At 46.8% G+C, this 19373-nt stretch overlaps 2 protein-coding genes across 2 annotated transcripts; both read right to left on the reverse strand.

The window, feature by feature from the left end:
- Positions 1-289: 289 nt before the first annotated feature.
- F5J12DRAFT_713848 (uncharacterized protein) lies at positions 290-1834 on the reverse strand (the record flags this gene model as incomplete). The annotated part of the gene is made up of 7 exons (XM_051740858.1): positions 290-379; positions 458-601; positions 656-670; positions 721-844; positions 892-988; positions 1039-1099; positions 1154-1834. Coding segments are annotated over 7 exons (1212 nt in total), but the record flags the coding sequence as incomplete, so codon positions are not given.
- Positions 1835-4661: 2827 nt separating this feature from the next.
- On the reverse strand, positions 4662-5865 carry F5J12DRAFT_308469 (uncharacterized protein). The gene is made up of 3 exons (XM_051738837.1): positions 5085-5865; positions 4986-5033; positions 4662-4926 (listed from the first exon to the last, which is right to left on the reverse strand). The coding sequence occupies exons 1-3, from the start codon at positions 5796-5798 to the stop codon at positions 4918-4920; spliced, it is 771 nt and encodes a 256-aa protein (XP_051604365.1). The 5' UTR covers positions 5799-5865; the 3' UTR covers positions 4662-4917.
- Positions 5866-19373: the final 13508 nt, after the last annotated feature.

Below are 19373 nucleotides of genomic sequence, written 5' to 3' on the forward strand. Positions count from 1 at the left end.
CATGCACGAGGTTAGTGTGCTTCCAGCGAGAGCCATGCGGTTGCCCATAAATTTGCACTGGAGTTTCCGATTTGACTCCCCCTTTGGATATTACAACAGCCATGTTACGCTTCCATAGGCATGTTCAGGTCTGAAAGAAGTCGAGATTGAGCTCAGCCCACCTCCCACCAGACCTGAATACTTCCAATTGTGTGTAATTGCCTTGCACAGTATTTGTGGGATGCTGGGTTTGGATAGACGAAAGATTGCAATATCCAGTGCTTTCATAAGTATCCATAAGGACCTGATCTCAAAACAATTTTCCAATGCAGTTTGTACTGCCGCACGAACACTCGACGTACACGGCATCGTTGCGGGCTATCAGCTTGCCATTTGCTTGCTGCTCCGCCAGCGATTCCCTCTTTGCCTAGACATCATTTGAACGAGGAATCCGCAAGTGAATTTACATGCTACTCACCTCTGTATCCCCGTAGTACGAAAAACAGAGCTCTTCCCATGGTTCGACGTCACGGATGGTAAATACGGCCAGTAGTGGTTTGTTGATATCCGCGTCATTAATGTAGCAAGCGGTAATTTCGCAATTAGGATCACAGCTATGATTCTGCGACAGTGTCAGTCACCATAAATAGGAAGAAGGAACGGGGGCATAACATACCAAGAACCGTGTGAACTGGGAAACAATTAGTCAGTGGCAAGTGAAACTCAGACACTGGAGCATACGTTTCCTGCATGGTAGGCGTCTACCGCATACAGGTTCTCGTAGTCATTTTCATTTTTAAGGCCGAGCTTGAGGTGGTGAAAATCAATTGAAAATAGGTATGTGCGACCGAAAACGTTATAGAGCCTGGGATCGGGTTAAACGGCAGGAACTCAGTGAAGACTATCACTCACAGTCCACGGGCCTCTCCCTCTTGTTCGGTCAGGAGTTCTCCTGTATATATACCAACGTACGACCCTCTCGGTATCTTCTTTGGGCCCGCAAATACTCCTGTTCCGATGTCAGTTTTGCATGACACCTCTTCAATATCTGTTATGTACCCCAGCCTTTCCGTTCCGTTCTGACGATATTGACTGGCCATATCCTTCCGTTCTGAACGACCTATTAATATAATGTGGTTACTCCTTCACCCATGAGGAGAGATCTCGACCTTACCCGATTCGGACAATCATCATCACAATCACAGAATTGGTTGCATTCGAAGATAGGGCACCCTTCCCGTTGCAGAATCCCCCTACTGTCATACAAAAATGGGGAGCCAGGCCAGGTTGCCGGAAATAAACCGTCGCGGATGTACGGCTCAAGCCACTGTAGTTGGCGCTTCGCACATGCGCACGTTTTTGACTTCGGGTCGCATTTGCCTGGACACCCACAACTCACAAGATTGCGAACGTCAGGAGGTGGCACGCCTTCTCCGAACCACATCTTGTTTGTGTACACAAATTCCCATGGCGGCGTCGTCTCTTCTCCTATCCCGTTTTCGTATATCTTGATAGGTGGAGCGTACGGCTCGTCATCCATAGCTTCTAGAATCATTTCTTCGAAAACCATGCGCCCAAACTCTGAATTACGATATGATTTGGGCAAGGCATTCATGCGGTCTTGCAAACCATGAGGAAGGTCTTTGGCACGATTGTATATGGACGAGAGAAGTCGTTGGGAGGCGGTGAAGGATTGCCAAGTTATGACAGGATAGCCACCAATGTACTCGGCGACACCGAGGGGCAAGGGTTTGTCTAGTTGTTTGACAGCATCGGCAGTGGAAAAAAAATCCAACGGTGGTGGTTCCACGGAGGATCGGGATCTAGATAGAGAACGATGATGAGAGGACCGCCGACGGAGGGAATGCCTGGAGACAGCGTCCGGTGGTGGGGTGGTCCTGCTGCTGACGAGTAAATAGTTATCTTCAGACACGGTTTCCTGTGAGCTCTAATAAGAAATGCATCCCACTGCCAATTAACGCGTACATCTACCCTGATATCCACTGGCGCCGTGCTGGTATGGCCACGACCTGGCGTCATAGCTGATGTTTGGTGGTCTAGTACCAGGGTATCTCCGGGCGCCGCAACCGAGTCTGACTCTCCAGCAGGTAGCGTCTGTCCCGCGTGGCCAGTTTCGGCTCCCACAGCCATTTCCACGTCTGTGGTAAGCATACCAGACTATCAGGGTTTGCTTCAGCGTTCAAGATGCATAGAAATCGATAACCCCTACCTCTCCAACAGGCTCGGGATATCCTTGCACGAGCGGATGGGCTTCAGGCTCACCGGTTTCGAGGTAGATATCAGCCAGTTCTAGTAACCGGTCAGCATCAATGCCACCGTGGGGATGGTCAGTTTGGTCGACAGTAATACAGTTATTCTGTGAACCATCGCGCTGTGGCCACTGGCATTCCATGGTCGCTTCGATAGGCACGTCATGGAGTTGAATGGACGGCGGCATGCTTGCCACAGGGGCCGCGGATGATGGTGGGGCACTGGGGGTGGACTCTCCAGGAGGTGGTGCACCATTCCTACCGCGCGGCGTTTTGACGATGAATTTCTCGAAGGGGACACTAATAGACCGCCGAGGCGAATTGTGCGAAGGAGATGGACCATCCGGCCGCATCGGAGTCAAAAGAGATCGCTGTGTAGCAGGCGACTTCGATATGAGCTCCTCGAATGAAACAGGCACGCGACGCGCGAAAACGGGGCTCATTGAATGTGGTTTAGCAATTGATGCGGAGGAGGGAGTTGTAGTCGTAGAAAGGCCAGGAACATCAACCGGGACGTGCAGCGAAGGCTCCATCGCGGCCGAGCGTGTAGAGCTAGATAATTCAGACCTAGATCTCGATGCAGGGTGTGCCATCGCTTCGGTTAGGGAAGGTTTCGACCCCGGTTTGGGTAGTCGCTTGTCATGAAGAAGTGGACGCAAGCGAGTCAGTGAAGGTGATTCCCCAGAAACCCGAGGGGACTGCCGACGAGGCCGAGGCTCTCGTGATGTTTGGAATTGCGATGGAGTAGATGGAGGATCGACTCCATCGGACGCAAGTGGCTGAGAGGTGGTTTTCTCTAGTCTCCTCTCTGACTGAACGGCAGGTTCCTTGCTCTTTTGGCGAGTCACCTTGGCCTGCAGGTGATCCCGCCGAACTTGGTTTAATGTATCAACGAGAGATGCCTTCGAAAGAGGTGGCGGTCTGCACAGTGGGGGGATTCGTGGGCAGGGAGTCGAATGAGATTGCATGGCTGGGGTGGCAGACGTTGATCTCGATGATGGTTGGGGCGACTGGACTGAGGGTTGTACGGAAGGTGACGGGCATCGTTCCCGGAAAGGAAGAAAGGAACTCTCGGATCCAGAAGGCCTAGAAGGCAGCATGCGCCTAGCTTGAGGGAGATCACACTGCCTCGGTGATAAAGCTAATCCCACCGACAAGGGTATTTCCACCTCCTGCGTTGTGGTGAATACGTTCACTTCAGATGTCAGAGGCCCAGAGGTGTTCTGTGCAAATGGTTCAGAATGTGCCGCAGGAGCGCTTGCGGACGTTTGCGAGGAATCTTCAGCATCAGGATGTTCCTTCGCTGGTTCCGTGGGTAGGCCTGTTACTGAGAGTAAAACTGCCCTGTCTGGTTTTGGCATCTGAACCTATTCGTTGAAGTAGGTGTCGGTCCCTTGCTTATGCCGATGCTGAGTGACTCACCTCTACAGATGTGCTCTTCTTGGCAATCAACGGCATATAGGCGGTTTGAATTGAGGTACTTGGCCCAAGAGCACGAGAGAAAAAGGAGGTTTGGGAGCTCTCCGGACGATTGAATCGCACCAAGTAAGATGAAACATTTGGGAGCACAATTTCTTTGGAAGTGGGTGGCACTTTCTGAGCTTGCCCAGGAGTTGTGCCAGGCATTTGACCGATAGCAGTATTTTGGGACAGTTTGGAAGACTGAGCTTGAGTTGAGGATTGAAGCGGTATCAAAGCATCGCGTGAAGCAGTCTCCACTTTGTTAGAAGAGTTGATACTGCTGCATACGATCGTCTTTGATCCGGGCGAACTTTGTAGACTCTCTCTGTCATCTTTATTTCCACTATACTCTTCCGATGCGACATCTGCGTTGACTTGCCCACCACTCGCACCACGCCGCTCCTTGCATGCCTCCGTCGCTGAATTTCGTTCGTCCACATTTATATTCGGATCCGCGTCCGCCACGCCGTCGTCCCCACCGCCAAGATCGAGGTCGATGTCGCCAAACGCGCGGTCGACTGTTGTCATCATATCATTCCTATCAGTGAACAGACGGGTCCCAGGACGCACTCACGGGTGTTGTCAATGTCAGGCCGGCTTGGAGATGTGGGAGGAGAACAGGTACGAGGTGGTGAAGGCTCTGGGGATGCTGATGAAGCACGGCAGGAGCCAACGTCCATGTCGTAGCCGGGCATTGCGCCATCAGGGTCGGGAATTGCTGCCTCGTCATCCACGGTGAAGCCGTTACCAAGCTCGGGCACGGAAATAGACCGCAGTTCCGAGCTTCCCTCTTGTTGTGTTCCGATGATGGTGGTACTAACAGATGGTGCAGTTACCGTGGGTCGTCGATGCTCGTGGGTGACGGAAAGCGCAGCTACCGGGCTGTCATCATCGCTGTCTAAGATAGTTATAAAATCAGATGCACGGCGCGGTACCGTGCTATGGGATTTCTTTGCACTGCGAAATGTTGGCGTGCTTCGACGCCGCAGACGAGTGGGCGAACGGGGAGAATTGCCATCTGAACCGCTTGATATGACTATTAAATCCTCGGATCCTTTGGATATGGTTGTGCTATTCCCAAGAACCGCGCCGGTGCCGTGCGGACCACGTTCTCCGTCAGAGTCAGTGAGCTCAATTACTTCAGCATTACTTCGCCGTCTTGGAGTGTCAAGTGGGCGGAAATGTGCCAGTAGAGCGTTACGGTTGACTACGGCAGCTATTACAAGGCGTGCGTACGTGGGAAGGAATCAACTGGTAAGTAATGATAAGACTTACCCTTCCTTTTTGGTCGGACACGTGTGCGAGCAGGGGAATCTGGGTCGTCTGGAAAGGTCAAGGTGAGCAATGTTCGGCGTGCAATAGTGCGGAGCGCACAGACGGGGTGGTGGAAACACAGAAACTTGTGAAGCGAAAAAAAAAAAAAATCAAGCACGTACTGGATCTCTGAACACCCTGCAATAACGATCCAGTGGAGACTCTTGGACGACCATTTACTTGTTTACGTGCGACAACGCGGGTCGTGGGCGCAGGCACGTCACGCCGTGGGTCCCTCTGGACCTCCACATCCATGTTTTTCTTCCGCTCATCAAGTCTCTCCTTCGTATTAGCCTGTCTGATGACTTGGGACAATGTTCCCCCAAACTCGTCTGAACTGGAACCTCCAGTGAAAGTTGACTTCGTAGATGTAGACTTGTCTATCGCACACGTTGAAAGGGTGCATGACACGTTCACAGAAGGCCGTGGGCCAGTGGAACCACCAGCGTCCTCACTATCATCACTCGCTATACCCTGTACCCAGCGACCAGTGTTAGACGATCCGCTGAGCCCAAGGCGGGGAAATTTATTAACACGGAGCGCGGTGGAAGGGCTGTACTGGGCCTTGCGCTTTTGGAGAGGCGGGTCCGTTAGTTCCTTCTCTACTTCCAGTTCGTCATCGCCATCGTCGTCGCTAGAGCGCATGACAGATGATGCATCGGTTGGTTCTGTATACATTAAAGGAGGCTTCCTTGAGTGTGCTGGAAATTGTATGACCGTTGCCCCACCTCGTAGAGTAGTCCAAGTAGGACCTGGAGAACGACCGGCCGACATGTCAAATCTATATCTTCGATTAACAAGTTATACCGTGAAAGTACCACCACAGATACCAGTACTGTTGACGTGCATCGACAAGTACGTAAGTAAAAACGGCTAAGGTAGGGCACAAACAGTTTCGATGCATGTCACGTGACAAAGCATGATAAAACGTGACAAAACGAGGAAAAAACCATAGGAAAACGAACACTAGCTAGAATTACAAATTGCAAACTCTCAGATTGTCTAAATCATCAGTACTGAGATTTTGACAGTTTCAGAATATCAAAATTAGTCATGATGAAGAAGGAGATAGTTTTACAAAGTAAAAATGGTATTGTTAAGTCTAATATCATGTACAAATATTGTCCAAAGCATCACCACACTCCCTGGTGCATTGGTTGGCCCAATACCCAAGCATTCGAGGAGGGCACAAGTTGGCCTTGCCAACTTTGGATGCTGGGCAAAGAAGAAGAGAGTGTCAGACTCCATCAAGGCCAAGGAGAAAAAAGATAATGTAAGTCTACTCACTGCATTGTGCAACTAGAGCTTTACTGGTGTAAGATTCCCCCTGCTAGCTTAGATCTCTGTGAAATTTCATGTGGATCAACTAAACTAATCCTAATGCAAGTACCATAGGTTAGATGAAGTATCATACAATGGTAATGCTACAATCTTCTAATGGGCTACACCCAAAGTTGGAGCCTTGGGTTTCCTATTATGGAAGCAATGCTCCAGAGCTGCCACACTCTGGACCAGTGCTAACTCTTTGCCCACATAGTGTAGTCACATTTAGTCACAACACATGGGCAGCCTGTGCACCAAAACACCAACACTTATATAGACCCCAAGATGGGCCTGCCTAAATAGATTAGCTGGTACACATGGACAGGCCCAAGGGACTAAAGTGAGAGCAACATATGTACAGGCCTGTAAGTGCATTACCACAACATATGGGAGGGCCTGTGGTGGGTAAGGATGTTGAAACATTTTGACAGGCCTGTGACCAATTAAGTATACTGAGTTGCTGTAAGACATGGACAGGCCCATCCTGGTAGGTTACACCCCTGTTGCAACATCAAGGTGGGCCCACCTATCATAACATGGAGAGGGTCACAACATAAGGACAGGCCCATCTATGATTAGAATACAAAGTTGGCAAAATATGGTTGGGCCTGGGAGTAATATCATTTATGGTGTCACAACATCTAGACAGGCCTGTTCATAATAAGCTGTACCCCTGTCTCACAACATAAAGACAGGCCTGTCAGTAATGTCATTTCATAATGTCACAACATATAGACAGGCCTGTCAACAGTAAGAGGTACTGCTGTTGAAACATAAAGATGGACCTGTCACTAGTATCATTTAATAGAGTCACAACATAAGGTTGGGCCCATCAGTAGTATTATGCAACATATGGATGGGCCCATCCACAGTAAGATGTACCTCTGATGAGACATAAAGACAGGCCCATCAGTAATCTCATGTATAGCATCACAACTTATGGACAGGCCCTTCAGTAGTATTATTTATATCATCACAACATATGGGTGGGCCCAGCCCCAGTAAGATGTACCCTGTCAAAACATAAAGATGGGCCTGTCACTAATATCATTTAATAGAGTCACAGCATATGGACAGGCCCATCCACAGTGAGATGTACCTCTGATGAAACATAAAGACAGGCCTGTCAGTAATCTCATGTATAGCATCACAACATATGGACAGGCCCAGCCCCAGTAAGATGTACCCTGTTGAAACATAAAGATGGGCCCATCAGTAATGTTGTTTAATAGTGTCACAACATAAGGACAGGCCCTTCAGTAGTATTGTTTATGTTGTTGCAACATGTGGATGGGCCCATCAGTAATATCATCTAATAGTGTCACAACATAAGGACAGGCCCTTCAGTAGTATCATGTATATCATCACAACAAATGGACAGGCCCATCTAGCAAGATGCACCCCTGTCGCGACATAAGGATGAGTCCATGTATGGTATTCTTAGGCAGCAGAAAGGGAGATCCAAGCTATCTACATAAGGATGGTCCATGTAAGGCATTCTCAGGCAGCAGAAAGGGAGATCAAAGGGATCTACATAAGGATGGGCCCATCCATGGTATTCTCAGGCAGCAGACAAGGGAAAACAAAAACCAGTGTTACAACATAAGATGGGCTGATCCATCCATTGCAGGATTACAAACCCTTGGCACTGCATAAGACAGGCCAATCTGTCATATCATAGATAGCTCACCACAAATGGACAGGCCTATCCATAATTGGGTTATCCCCCTGTCACAATATAAGACAGGCCCAGGAAGACAAGAAATGAAGAAAGTGGAACCTGTTGCACTATAGAGTATCTGAATTTCCCACTATAAATTGTGTTTCATGTTGAACAATTTGTCTATTTAGTTGGAATCTCAGGCACTGGTCTATGTAGCTGTGAGCCAGGCTCCACCATTGGAGCAGACAGGAAACATGCAAAACAAACAGCAATGCTATTCCAGAACAATGCATCATATTTTTATCTGAGCCTCTGCTTTATAAATGCATTCAGGATTATTGACTTGTACTGGTATTGCTGTCATGGTGTGGGAATCATTCATAGGTGAGATAAAAAATGTGACATCTGCATGTCTTGTCATCTGTCTTTAACCTCTGACTCTTCCACTCTCCAATCACCATCACCACTCTCACTGTCAAACTACTCCATCATCTCATCATCAGAAACATGTTGTCATTGTCATCTTGCAAGCTCTTCAAGAAATTGCCTGAGCTTGATGCTGCAGCCAACTGCATCCTTCAAATTTACTTCAAGGATATTGTGGAAAGCAGCATGCTGGGAAAGGTGGACAAGATTGTGAAGTGGAGAGGTGCCATCAAGGCAATAAATGATGAACTAGTGCATCATAGCATCATCACATTTTTTTCACTAACTGATGCATTCAGGATGCTGTACATGACCTCATCACTAGGACGGATGAGATTCCAATGACCCTCATCAGCATTGACATGTTTTTAAAGTGGCATGAAGACCTTGGCTTGATCAAGCACCCATGGCCTGAGTGGATGACTGCCCTATCCCCTTCCAAAACCGATGTTGCCAACCACAAGTGGCTTGACATTGTCGAGTGTCAATATGACTACCACCAGTTGGGCCTCCCTATGCCCCACATGGTGCCAACACCAACACCACCTGCTCAAGAGACCAATATGCCTATGAGTGACAAAGGAAAATGGAAAGTGACTGAGGCAGAGGTGGAGCAAATGATAGCAGATAGCTCACACAGGATGGAGGTGGATGATGAGGGTGAAGATGAGGTGCCAGAGAAGGAGGATGATAAGGAAGAACCAGCACAAGGCAGGCAGAAGTGCAAAGCTGCTGTGAAAATGATGTCCCATCGATCCAGACATCAATCCCACTCTAGGAAGGAAACAGTGGAAACCAACAATGATGAAGATGTTCCTGCTCAAGGCCAATCAAAACACAAGCCTCATCCACCATCAGATGGACTATACAGTCACACTGCCATAGCTGCCAGAAGGATGCCTTCCCCTGACCCCCATTCCTGTGAGTCATGCCACAGATGCAAGGTCCAATGCTACAAGAACCCTGGGAAGTCCTGCTTCCCATGTGACAGTCACAAAATTTGATGTAGCCATGCCAAAGGTGGGATTGCTGCTCCAACTCAACAGAATCCATTGTGGGCCAGGGGAAAAAAGTGAGCTCAAAGTCTGTCCCCAATGATGGAGGCCCAAGAATCCCAAAGCCCAAATGAATGTCCCCCAAAGCGACACATTTCGATGGCTTCCAAAGCCATCAATGCCAGGGTTGGGCCCTCCAACCAGGGAGAGACAATCCCCAAGGGCTCTTCACTTGGTATGTTCACAATTTCATGTATTTATGCTGACTCAAATTTTATTTATAGATTTGTATTCCTGCATTCAAATGCAGGGATTCCTGCCCAATCCCAGCTGCTGTATGAGTGAATTTGATCATTGAGGCTGGCCCATCCATTGCACAGGAGGTAGAGGGATCTATGGCAGCAGGTATGTTTAATCACTCTACATTTACACTAATTATTGTGGTTAACCCTTGTATTCAAAGCAGACACCTACTGTAGGAAATGGATTTAAATGAGGAGAGAGGTTTAGTAGGGATATCTGAGGGGAATGAGTAGGCCAAAAGGGGCTTCTATAGCCTGGGACTGGATCCTGGTAGTCATCTGAAGGCTTCTATGGCTGTCTTGGTGCAGGGAACAACCTGCTTGAGCTCATCTCTTGTCTGTGGTAACTCATCTTTTGTTATTAAGGAAAAACCTATACACAAGTAATACTACTGCTGACTAAGCATCCAAAGATGCAAAATCTAAGTACAACTCATAGAAAAAGGTGTCTAGAATGAAAACCAAGTAAAACAAGCAAAATAAAACAATTCCCCTGATAGTGAAATTGCACTCCCTACACTGCCCATCAGCAACAGCAGCACCCATCCAACTTGCAACCACTGCAACTCCCAGTGCACTGTCACCTGTCCATGCCCCAATTGCCAAGGTGTTACAAACATCCAACACAATCAAAGAGTGAATCAAAGATTTGGAATGTTGACTCTGTGATGCTGAGGCCCACTGCCAATACTATGAGGATCAAATGTATGATTTCCAAATACAACAGGACAAAACCATGCAGATGCTGGACAGGATGGCTCATGAGCTGGAGGCTCTGTGTATTCAGGTATATGGATGAGCATTGGGTGACAATCTCATTGATCTCTTAGGGCCTCTGGCAGATGAGACAAGGGCAGATAGGACAGCAGGGTGAACAAGGCCATCTATCATTTTACTCCTCCATGGTACATACAATGTCATTTTGTATTTCCATTTTAATTGACCACTCATGCCACATCATATATTCAACCTTTATTTAAGAGTGAGAAAAAGACAATAATGGCTAGACAGCCAACAGAATTGTGAAGGATAATCTCATTCTACTAGAACAACTGCTAATGTATCCTGATAGGTGGAAGCTTAGTGAATGCATGGCTTTGTGATGTAGAATAGTTGACTTGAAACTTAAAAAATGAGATAGCAGGATGGTCTCATTCTGCTAAAACTGGAGCTGATGGAACCTGATAGATGGAACCTTTGCAAATGAACAGACTGTGCAATATGTGATAGCAACCTGCCACTCAACACAAATGCAATTAATAGTCTGATTTGGCCAACACATCTGAGTCTGCTAATATGGCCACTGATGAATCCCAATAGATGGACACCTGGCAAATGAGCAGGCTATGCTATTTACAGTGTTCACTTGAGAGTTACAAAATAGGATAGTGGCTAATAATAGGATAACAATGCAAAGAAAGATGTCAGCCTGCAAAAACAGCATTCCATGGATCCCAATAGATGGAACCCTTGCAAATGAGCAGATAAATATTTCTCCACAGATGGAAATACAACCAAGGGCATTCAGCCAGTCACTAGTGACCAATTCACCCTCTGTAGTGAGCAATAAATATTCTGTTTCCCAACAATGGTTTGTTGCCATTCATCTCAGCCCACAGACACATGAGCCTTTCAAGACAAATGATATACATACTCATGTCATACCAGACATATCCACAATGGAAATAAAACATGTGAAAGGTAAATGAATGGGCTAGCTTGCCACTGGACATCTCCTGCAAAGTACCCACTGACCCACCCATCAGCTACAGGGCAGAATGCAAGGGTGGGGAGCAGAAACTGCAGGTTCACATTAAGCTAACATTTAACTACAAATCTTTCTCCAGAACAAACTGAATATCAGTCACATTCATGGCCTGCCATTTGTGTTCAGCATGCTTGGCCAACCTCAAATACATCATCCTCTGCCTCACTGCATAACACCACACCCCAGGAGCTCCAATAGCACTGCTTCCCATCTGTATCTTATGCCATTCTTTTGCTTGAAGTCTGAAGAAACTTATAGCCCATTGAAATTCTGATATTACAAGCTCTTCCTCTTCTTCCCAATGATCTTAGATGGATTTTTTTCGCAGCCAATGAATGTGATAAACTAATTGAAGAAAGTTCATCAACCTTAAAGCACTGTTGAACAGTAAGGTCAACATACATTCAGACATCCAACTCATTGATTCTGTGTCCTGCAGGATGTTGATTGACCAAAACCATGGAAGATGGGTTCCATGGTGCTCCTGTGCATTTTGGGAGAAGGCCACTGTCTGCACAGCCAGGTCTTCTTTATGAAGCTCTTGATAACATCCTAAGATATCTGCACCTGTACCAAGTACAACCATGGCATCTCTGCATCAATTATAAATTGTGGCCTGTTTGTTTACTGAGACATTGATAGCACAGATCATATCCCAGGCCCAAGTTTTCATAGAATAGCTCTTAGCTGTGTGCACCACCCCCCAAAAGACAGCCACCTTGTCTGCCAATGTAAGATGGAGGCCATGTAGCACATCATTAGCTTGACCTGTGTGAAGCTTCAGCTCCATTTCTGCAAGATTTTGAAGCCCTTGAGCTCAACATGCATCAATGCCAAGAGTGGATGGCAGTGGCAATTTGTCCTGCAGTCCCTCCAGGGTTCCATCCAAAGCATAATCCTGCTCTGAATTTGCATCAAGAAATGCAGTCTGCTGTACAGATTTGCTGGTGGAAGTGTTGGAGCCTGCTTCAAGGTGCAGCTTCAAGTAAATCATGGCATCCATGATAAAACCCAATTGTTCAGATGCAATGCAATCAGCATGGCATTCCATAGCCAATTTTTTCAATTCTGATGCCTGTTCCCTGATGTCCTTTCTGTCCATGTGAAGTGAGGTTATGGCCTCTTCTAAGTGTAAACTGCATGCTAGCCAACTAGCTGCTCCATGTAGGCTTCCACTGGGTCTTGGTTCCTCCAATAATGCTAGTTCAATGGCACACACTGTTGGTGCTTCTTGTGATATGTCAGTATTTTGCATTTATCCAAAAAGGTGGATGCCATACCCACCCTTAATTGAACTTTGAAGATGTCCATGACAGATGGGTTGTTGATGTGATCATGCAGTGCATGAATCTCTTGCATTTGCCAGCTGTTTTGCTGCTCTGCAGTCAAGGCTTCATCTAGCTTTGTATATGCCTGCCTCACCAATGGCACTGCTGCTTGAGCCACTTTGAGCTTCTGTGATAGGCTATCCACTTAATCTTGGATGTCAGAGAGTGTGCTGCAAGTGGATCATCAGACTACCCAATCTGAATCATCTTCATGAAGTTGGAATCATTCATCTGAAAATCCAGCAGTGCTTGGCAATGTGGTGAGGTCATCCCACATGCAGATGTGGATGCCATGTTAAGGATGGACCACAACATTTCAATGGTTTCTCCATCTACCCATCCAGCCCCCTTGATGAACAGTGGGGCATACTGTGCATAACATTCCTTCTTGTGCCCATGCACATGCCACATGCCAATTCCAGGGATAATCTGAAGTGATGACAGGATATCAATCATCTCACTTTGACCCACACACTTCTGCAAATTCATCATGTAGGAGCAGTTAATGTCATAGAAGCAAACCACTTGTTTGATCCCTTCCATATTGTATCCCAATGCATTTGCCAAAGAGTAGTCCATGTTCAACTGTCTGCAGCACCATCAGCAGGTGTCAAAATCGACAATTCAACCTCATACCTGTCTCCTTTTTGGAAGTCAACAACACAATGTGGATAAAAGCATCTGTGCTGTGTGCATGCAGTTGCCCCAATTCCAGTTGCATGAAGCTTTCCCCAGGCTGCATTTGCCTGACTGATAGCTCTGTGGTTGTTGCAGGTGGATTTCTGTGCCTGAGCTCAGATCATGTTTTTCACAGGTTGAATGAATTCATACCTCTGCAGTGTGTGGGGTGGCCTTCAGGTAGTCCACATAGGGTGGATTGGTCACCATATAACCTAGTTCATCCATCAACCACACCTGATCTTTGGATTTCTGCTCATGCATGTGTTCCACTTTAAAGTTTCCATCCATTACTACTGTGCAGGTGAACCACCAGCTGGAGAAGGTCAGCATATGAGGGTGCATTATTGGAGCTGCTTACTGGTCCAAATCCTCATTGGTATCAACATTTATTCTAGGCTGGGGGCATGCTGCACAAAATAATGCCAGTCCACCTTTCTCTGCTGACCCAGTTGTCCTGTAGAATCCATTGCATTTAAGTAGCTTGAGGTATTGCCATTTCTGCACAACCTGTAGAAGCTCACAGTATCTATCCTGATTGACCCTTCAGTCATTCCAACACTTGGAACTAAAATACCAAATCTTACTGGAATGAGGTGTGGAAACACACTGGATGTGATCTGATGTAACTTGCTGTAATAGTTCATGCTGGACATTCCACATTCTGGGTTGTCCCTCAGGAAGTCATCCAGAATTGCAAATGTGAATGTGGTGCTTGGCTTCTCAAATGTTGAGGGAAATAGTTTGGCTCTGAGTAACTGTATGTATCAGGTTTCTGCAGTCTCGCATTCACACCCATTCACTACAATGAAATGAACACCTGTGACATCCATGATGGTGAGATATCTTGACCCCATTGGAGGACAGAGGTGCTTTGGGTGTCCTTTGATATCTTCCACATCTTCCCATTCTTGATCATCCATGGGCAGAGGTTCACCTGCTGCTTGCTGGGCTTGTGCAATCACATGGGGACAGGGTGCTCTGCCATGTCCTGGGTGCAACTGAACACCAGTCTGTGGGTCTCAGTGTGAGTGTAATTCTGGGCAACCAACTGATCTCTCACCATGTGGAGGGCAGATTGCTTGTAGAAGTCCCCTGTCCACTGTTGGATCCTGTGGAAAGGCAGGCTCTCATGGCTCTTCTGGCAACATTCTGTGCAGAGTAGGGGCTGATGCAAGCAATCTGGACATCTGTATACCCTGTCATTGCCACACTGGGTGCAGTTCCTTGGCTCTGGGGAGGCTTCCAGCTCCAGGAGTATCTTCAAGAACTCCCCCTTCTGTGGAACCCATTTGTGGATGTAATTGTTCTGCATCTGACACACCATGTGAAGTCCACTTTCAGGTTGGCAAACTGCTGCATACCTTTTTCTGCAGTAACATCAGTTGCTGGACCAGTGGGCCCATGCTTTCATGTCTGTTGAAGGCTGAATCCACCCATGCATCAAAGTACTTGTGGGAGTGAGACCTTGAATGCTTGGATGGTGAGGATTGGGGAGAATGGACAGGGGTTGTTGGATCTGGTTGTTTGATCATGACTTCTACCAATCACAATCTATATCTACCTCCAGTTCTCTGAGTCTTGACTTCCAGCTGCTTCACCTGATGGCCTGGGGTAGGACCAATCATTCTCATACCCATTTGAGTGCTTCCCTTGGCCATCTGGAGGTTGCTGATTTCACAGTATGAAGTCAGTTGTTAGAAATGCTACTGCTAGTGCAAGTCACTTTATCATTTAGCTCTATCAATGTTGGTACCTTAACACATGTCAGGGCATAAATACAAATGCAACTACACTGGCTTTGCACAATGCATGGTGCTGCCTTCTTATTACTGCTCAATCCCTGCCTGCACATTCCCTTCCTGCTGCAACATTACCTGGGTGCTTTGCCTGGATTATGATGGTGAATTTGGATGCTATATTAGCTGATGAAGGTGAAATGAGATGTTCAGTATCAATATAAGTATGGATATGATTGGGCAAGCCAACTGACAACCTGGATGCAAACTGGGAGCTAATCTGCCTTTGGGCAGGATCCTGCCAAAGAGACTCGGCCTGATTGGATATTTCAGTTGCTTCATGGAGGTCTGAATGAATTCCTTGGCATGACTGCACTAGTACTGAAATGCATTGAGACCAAACAAGGGTGCAAAAAAACTTGGTAGCCAACCATCTATTATACACCATTATACATCATACCACATCATACTCCATGGAGTCCCAGTACAAATCAGACACCTGGGATCAGACAGAAAGAGATGATGCTGATGATGAGCAAGACATAGAACCATCAGATGTGGGGGAAAGGGAGGAAGAAAGGTTTGAAGTGGAAGAGTTGGAGATCCTTGGGTGCCAATGCCAGGAATGGAGGCAAGCAGGGAAGAAGAAGAAGCCTGCAGTTCTGCTATCCATATGGGAGGAGATGCAGCAATTGGACAGGAACAAGGAGTTGAGAGGGAGCAAAGTCCAGACCAAGTGCAACATATGCTCTAAAAGTTCTGATTTGGATGCTCACAATTCAAAGCACCCTTGTAGCTAATACAAGATTGGTTGAAAAAGCCCCTCTGTTCAAAGAAGCCCCACATTACCCTTAGATCCAGTTACAAATACTCTGTGCAGGCAGTGGTCTGTGAATTGTACCAAGAGCAAATACAGGAGAAGCTTGCAAAAATGAAAGTAGAAGAAGGTGATACCCATGGAAGCAAGCAGATCCAACAGTATCAGAATGCATTGATGGCTTTTATTCAGGATGACCTGATGGAGGAACAATTGGCTGCAGCTGAAGATATAGCAGAAAGGTGGAATGGGCAGGAAGGCCCCACACCAGAGACAAAGGCAAGGTGTGATTGTATGAGGTCAACTTCCCAGTCTTCAATTTATCCTGGTTCCCAGGAATGCAGCCAAGTATGGGTACAAGTATGTCTGAAACTTTGTGATGGAGATGTGGAGGTATTGCAGAATGCGCATAGTGTGTATGGCTGGGTGGAAAAATGAGGAGGGAACTATACAGGCATGCACATGAGTCCCACCATATTCTCCTCTAGGCCTAGGTAAGACTCATGCAATGACAGTATGGACTTCAATAATGAAATCACAGATGGAATCCCCTTCAATGATGTCTGCACACTGGAAGGAAGCTGGTGAGAGTACCTTGGGGAAACATTTGAGGAACCAGGAACACTGCCTGAGCATAATGGCAAGTCAAGTCCTGACTGTGCTCAGAAAAAGACAGCAGCCAAAGCAACAAGGACAGGCAAGGTTGACTCCATGAAATTGGTGAAAAATGCCAATGGAGAGACTTGGATAGGAGAAATTGCAGGCCTTAGCTGGGACCAACTACAAAAAATGGTTCACAGATTTGTGACTGCTCACTACCATGAGTGGCCAGAGTATTTAGTGTCCTCAATCTCTGATGAGTGCTATCAGGATTAGCATGTGGAAATTCCTCATCAGCAGTGCCATTTAAGAATTTTGGTCATCATCAAGCAGAAATGATAGCAGCCCACCATCTTCCTGAAGGATTTACCTTCAACCATGACCCAAGTCACATGTGGATGACAACAGCTACCCAGCTGCTGTCCTTTTGGTGCAAGCAACAGGAATCCCATCCAAATGATGTGTTTGGATTTCAGAAATGGATTGATTGATCTGGCAAGCTGCAGCCACTGGTGGATAGAACCTTGGTACCCCTCCAGGTTGTCAGGCAACAGAAATACCAAAAGACACCTGCCCCCAAATGCAAAAAGAATCCTGGAAGGAAAAATGTCAAGGGCAAGGGTAAAGTGCAGGAAGAGGGAGTGGCAGATGATAGTGCAGATGATAGTGCAGACAACAGTGCAGATAACAGTTTGGATGATCACAGTGAGGCTGAGGTGAGTGATGTTGGAACAGATGGTCCCTCCACTAAAAAGGTGCACCATGTGTGATTTTCATGCACAACAGAGCAGCACTAATGCAATTCTGGTCTTCAGGTATCTGGTGGGAGGCAAAACTGTGCCAAGACACCATTCCCTTCTCGTTCCTGCTCAAATACCCCACCAGCTGATGGTTCCCATAGTGAGTGGCTCTCTGCACCTCCAGCCCATGCAAAGACCCTGGTGCATTGTCCATGAAATAAAGTGCTAACTGACTATAATGGGCAGGAAAGCAATGGCCATGATTCTGATGATGAAGCTGATGAAGACACTTATTTGCCCACCCTATCCAATTCAAAGAAAATGGCAACATCCCTGAATAGTGAGCTTCCCGCTGTAACTTGTATTCACAGCAAACCCTGATCTGCACTCAGGGAATGAGTACACAACTGAACTACAGGACCACTCAGAATATGCAGATGAAGATGGATTGGAGAGCATTCCTTTCACTGACCACCCAACTGAGGAGGGGTCAATGAGCAGAAAAAAAGGTGGAAAGCTGAAATCCACCCTGAAGCACACACACCAGGCAAGTTCAGTCATGTTGAATCAGCTGTTATGGCTAACAAGTTTGCACTGTATATTAAGCAGGCTCTGTCAGAATTGAGTGAGCCAGACATGAATCAACATTGACCTGGGGCCAAATACTCATCCAAGTCCAACCATAATGGATCTGTGACCACCAATGCAGCATCCACAAATGTGAAACAGGGCATCCCTGGGAGCACCTGGAAGTCACCTTGTGTCAGAAAGGCCCCTGCAAGGCCAGATGCAGATGTTCCATCTCCTGATGCAAAGAGATCATGCACAAGCAAACAGGCAGCAATCAGAAGTGGAAGTAGTTGTCAAATCCCTCAAACAGTCAGAGTGGAAACCTTTTTTGGAACTCATGTATGGTCTATAGAGGGCTTAGCCTAGTGTGACACATTAGAATACAAGTGTATGGCATGTACAGTAGCTCATGACACCATGGTGGTTGTGAGAGGCATCTTTGATATCAGAGAGAGGGATAGTTAAGTGGGATGGTTGAGCAGGACAATTGAGTGGAGAGCTGAGTGGGACAGGTCTATGTATTGGCCATGTGGAAGCGACTGGTAGCTATCTATGTAGGGAGATATTGCTGCTCATCTCCCATGTATTGCTGTTACCCAAAATTTGGCTCCATCTGCCATTGTCCAACCTTGCTTCCCATGGTGTGAATGATATTCTCGCCATTGTTCCTACAAGTTTAAATCTTGATTGATCATTGACCTATCAGTGAACCCATCATTGTCAAATATGTCCACTGAACAGTCCCACCAAGTTCATTTCTGTCATCAAGGTGAGGTTGTCTTCATTGTTGGATCCAGCAACCTAAGCCATCCACAGCTAATGTAAGACCAATTGAGCCAAGGCAATCTAGCTCCCACATGAAGCAGTCCAAAAATCTGGAGGAGACACTAGTACAACTGCGTGAGTTGTGAGAGCCAACCCCTCCACCAATTGTCTCAAGTGGAAGGGTGGATATGGCAGGGTCAAACATGGATATTGCATGGCCAGTGAGTGAACATGATTTCTCTCCAAGCTAAACAACAAATGTTCTTTCACTATAGATTCATGTGAAAGCTTGCTGGATCAGTTCCTGCAGGAAAGGGAGCCAACTGCTCTGGCAGAGGGTGGAATTGCAGCCAGTGAGTTGGCACAATTGCCCTTCAAGCTAATGCAACAAACTAATTTTCTAGTAATAGATCCACATGACAACTTGATGAATCAGTTCCTGAATGAATGGGAACCAACTGCTCCCCCAGTGGATGGTATGAATGTGGATCTACTCGAGCAATTGCTGAATGTGCAGGAACCATTGGCACCACCAGTCACAGCATGAGAAATTAAACAGGATGGACAGGGTCTTCAACACCTGCACAAGACATTACTATGCAGGTCAATTTTCTGGCAGACTTGCAGAATGTGTG

The sequence above is a fragment of the Pisolithus orientalis genome, assembly GCF_024613125.1.
Source record: "Pisolithus orientalis strain OTSU chromosome Unknown F5J12scaffold_3, whole genome shotgun sequence".
Lineage (NCBI taxonomy): Eukaryota > Fungi > Basidiomycota > Agaricomycetes > Boletales > Pisolithaceae > Pisolithus > Pisolithus orientalis.

Coding starts and splice junctions, on each gene's coding strand:
- F5J12DRAFT_308469 (XM_051738837.1), bottom strand. CDS start 5,798: ATGTCGGCCGGTCGTTCTCCAGGTCCTACTTGGACTACTCTACGAGGT. Junction 5,034..5,084: donor GTGTTTCCACCACCCCGTCT/GTGCGCTCCGCA, acceptor TGACCTTTCCAG/ACGACCCAGATTCCCCTGCT.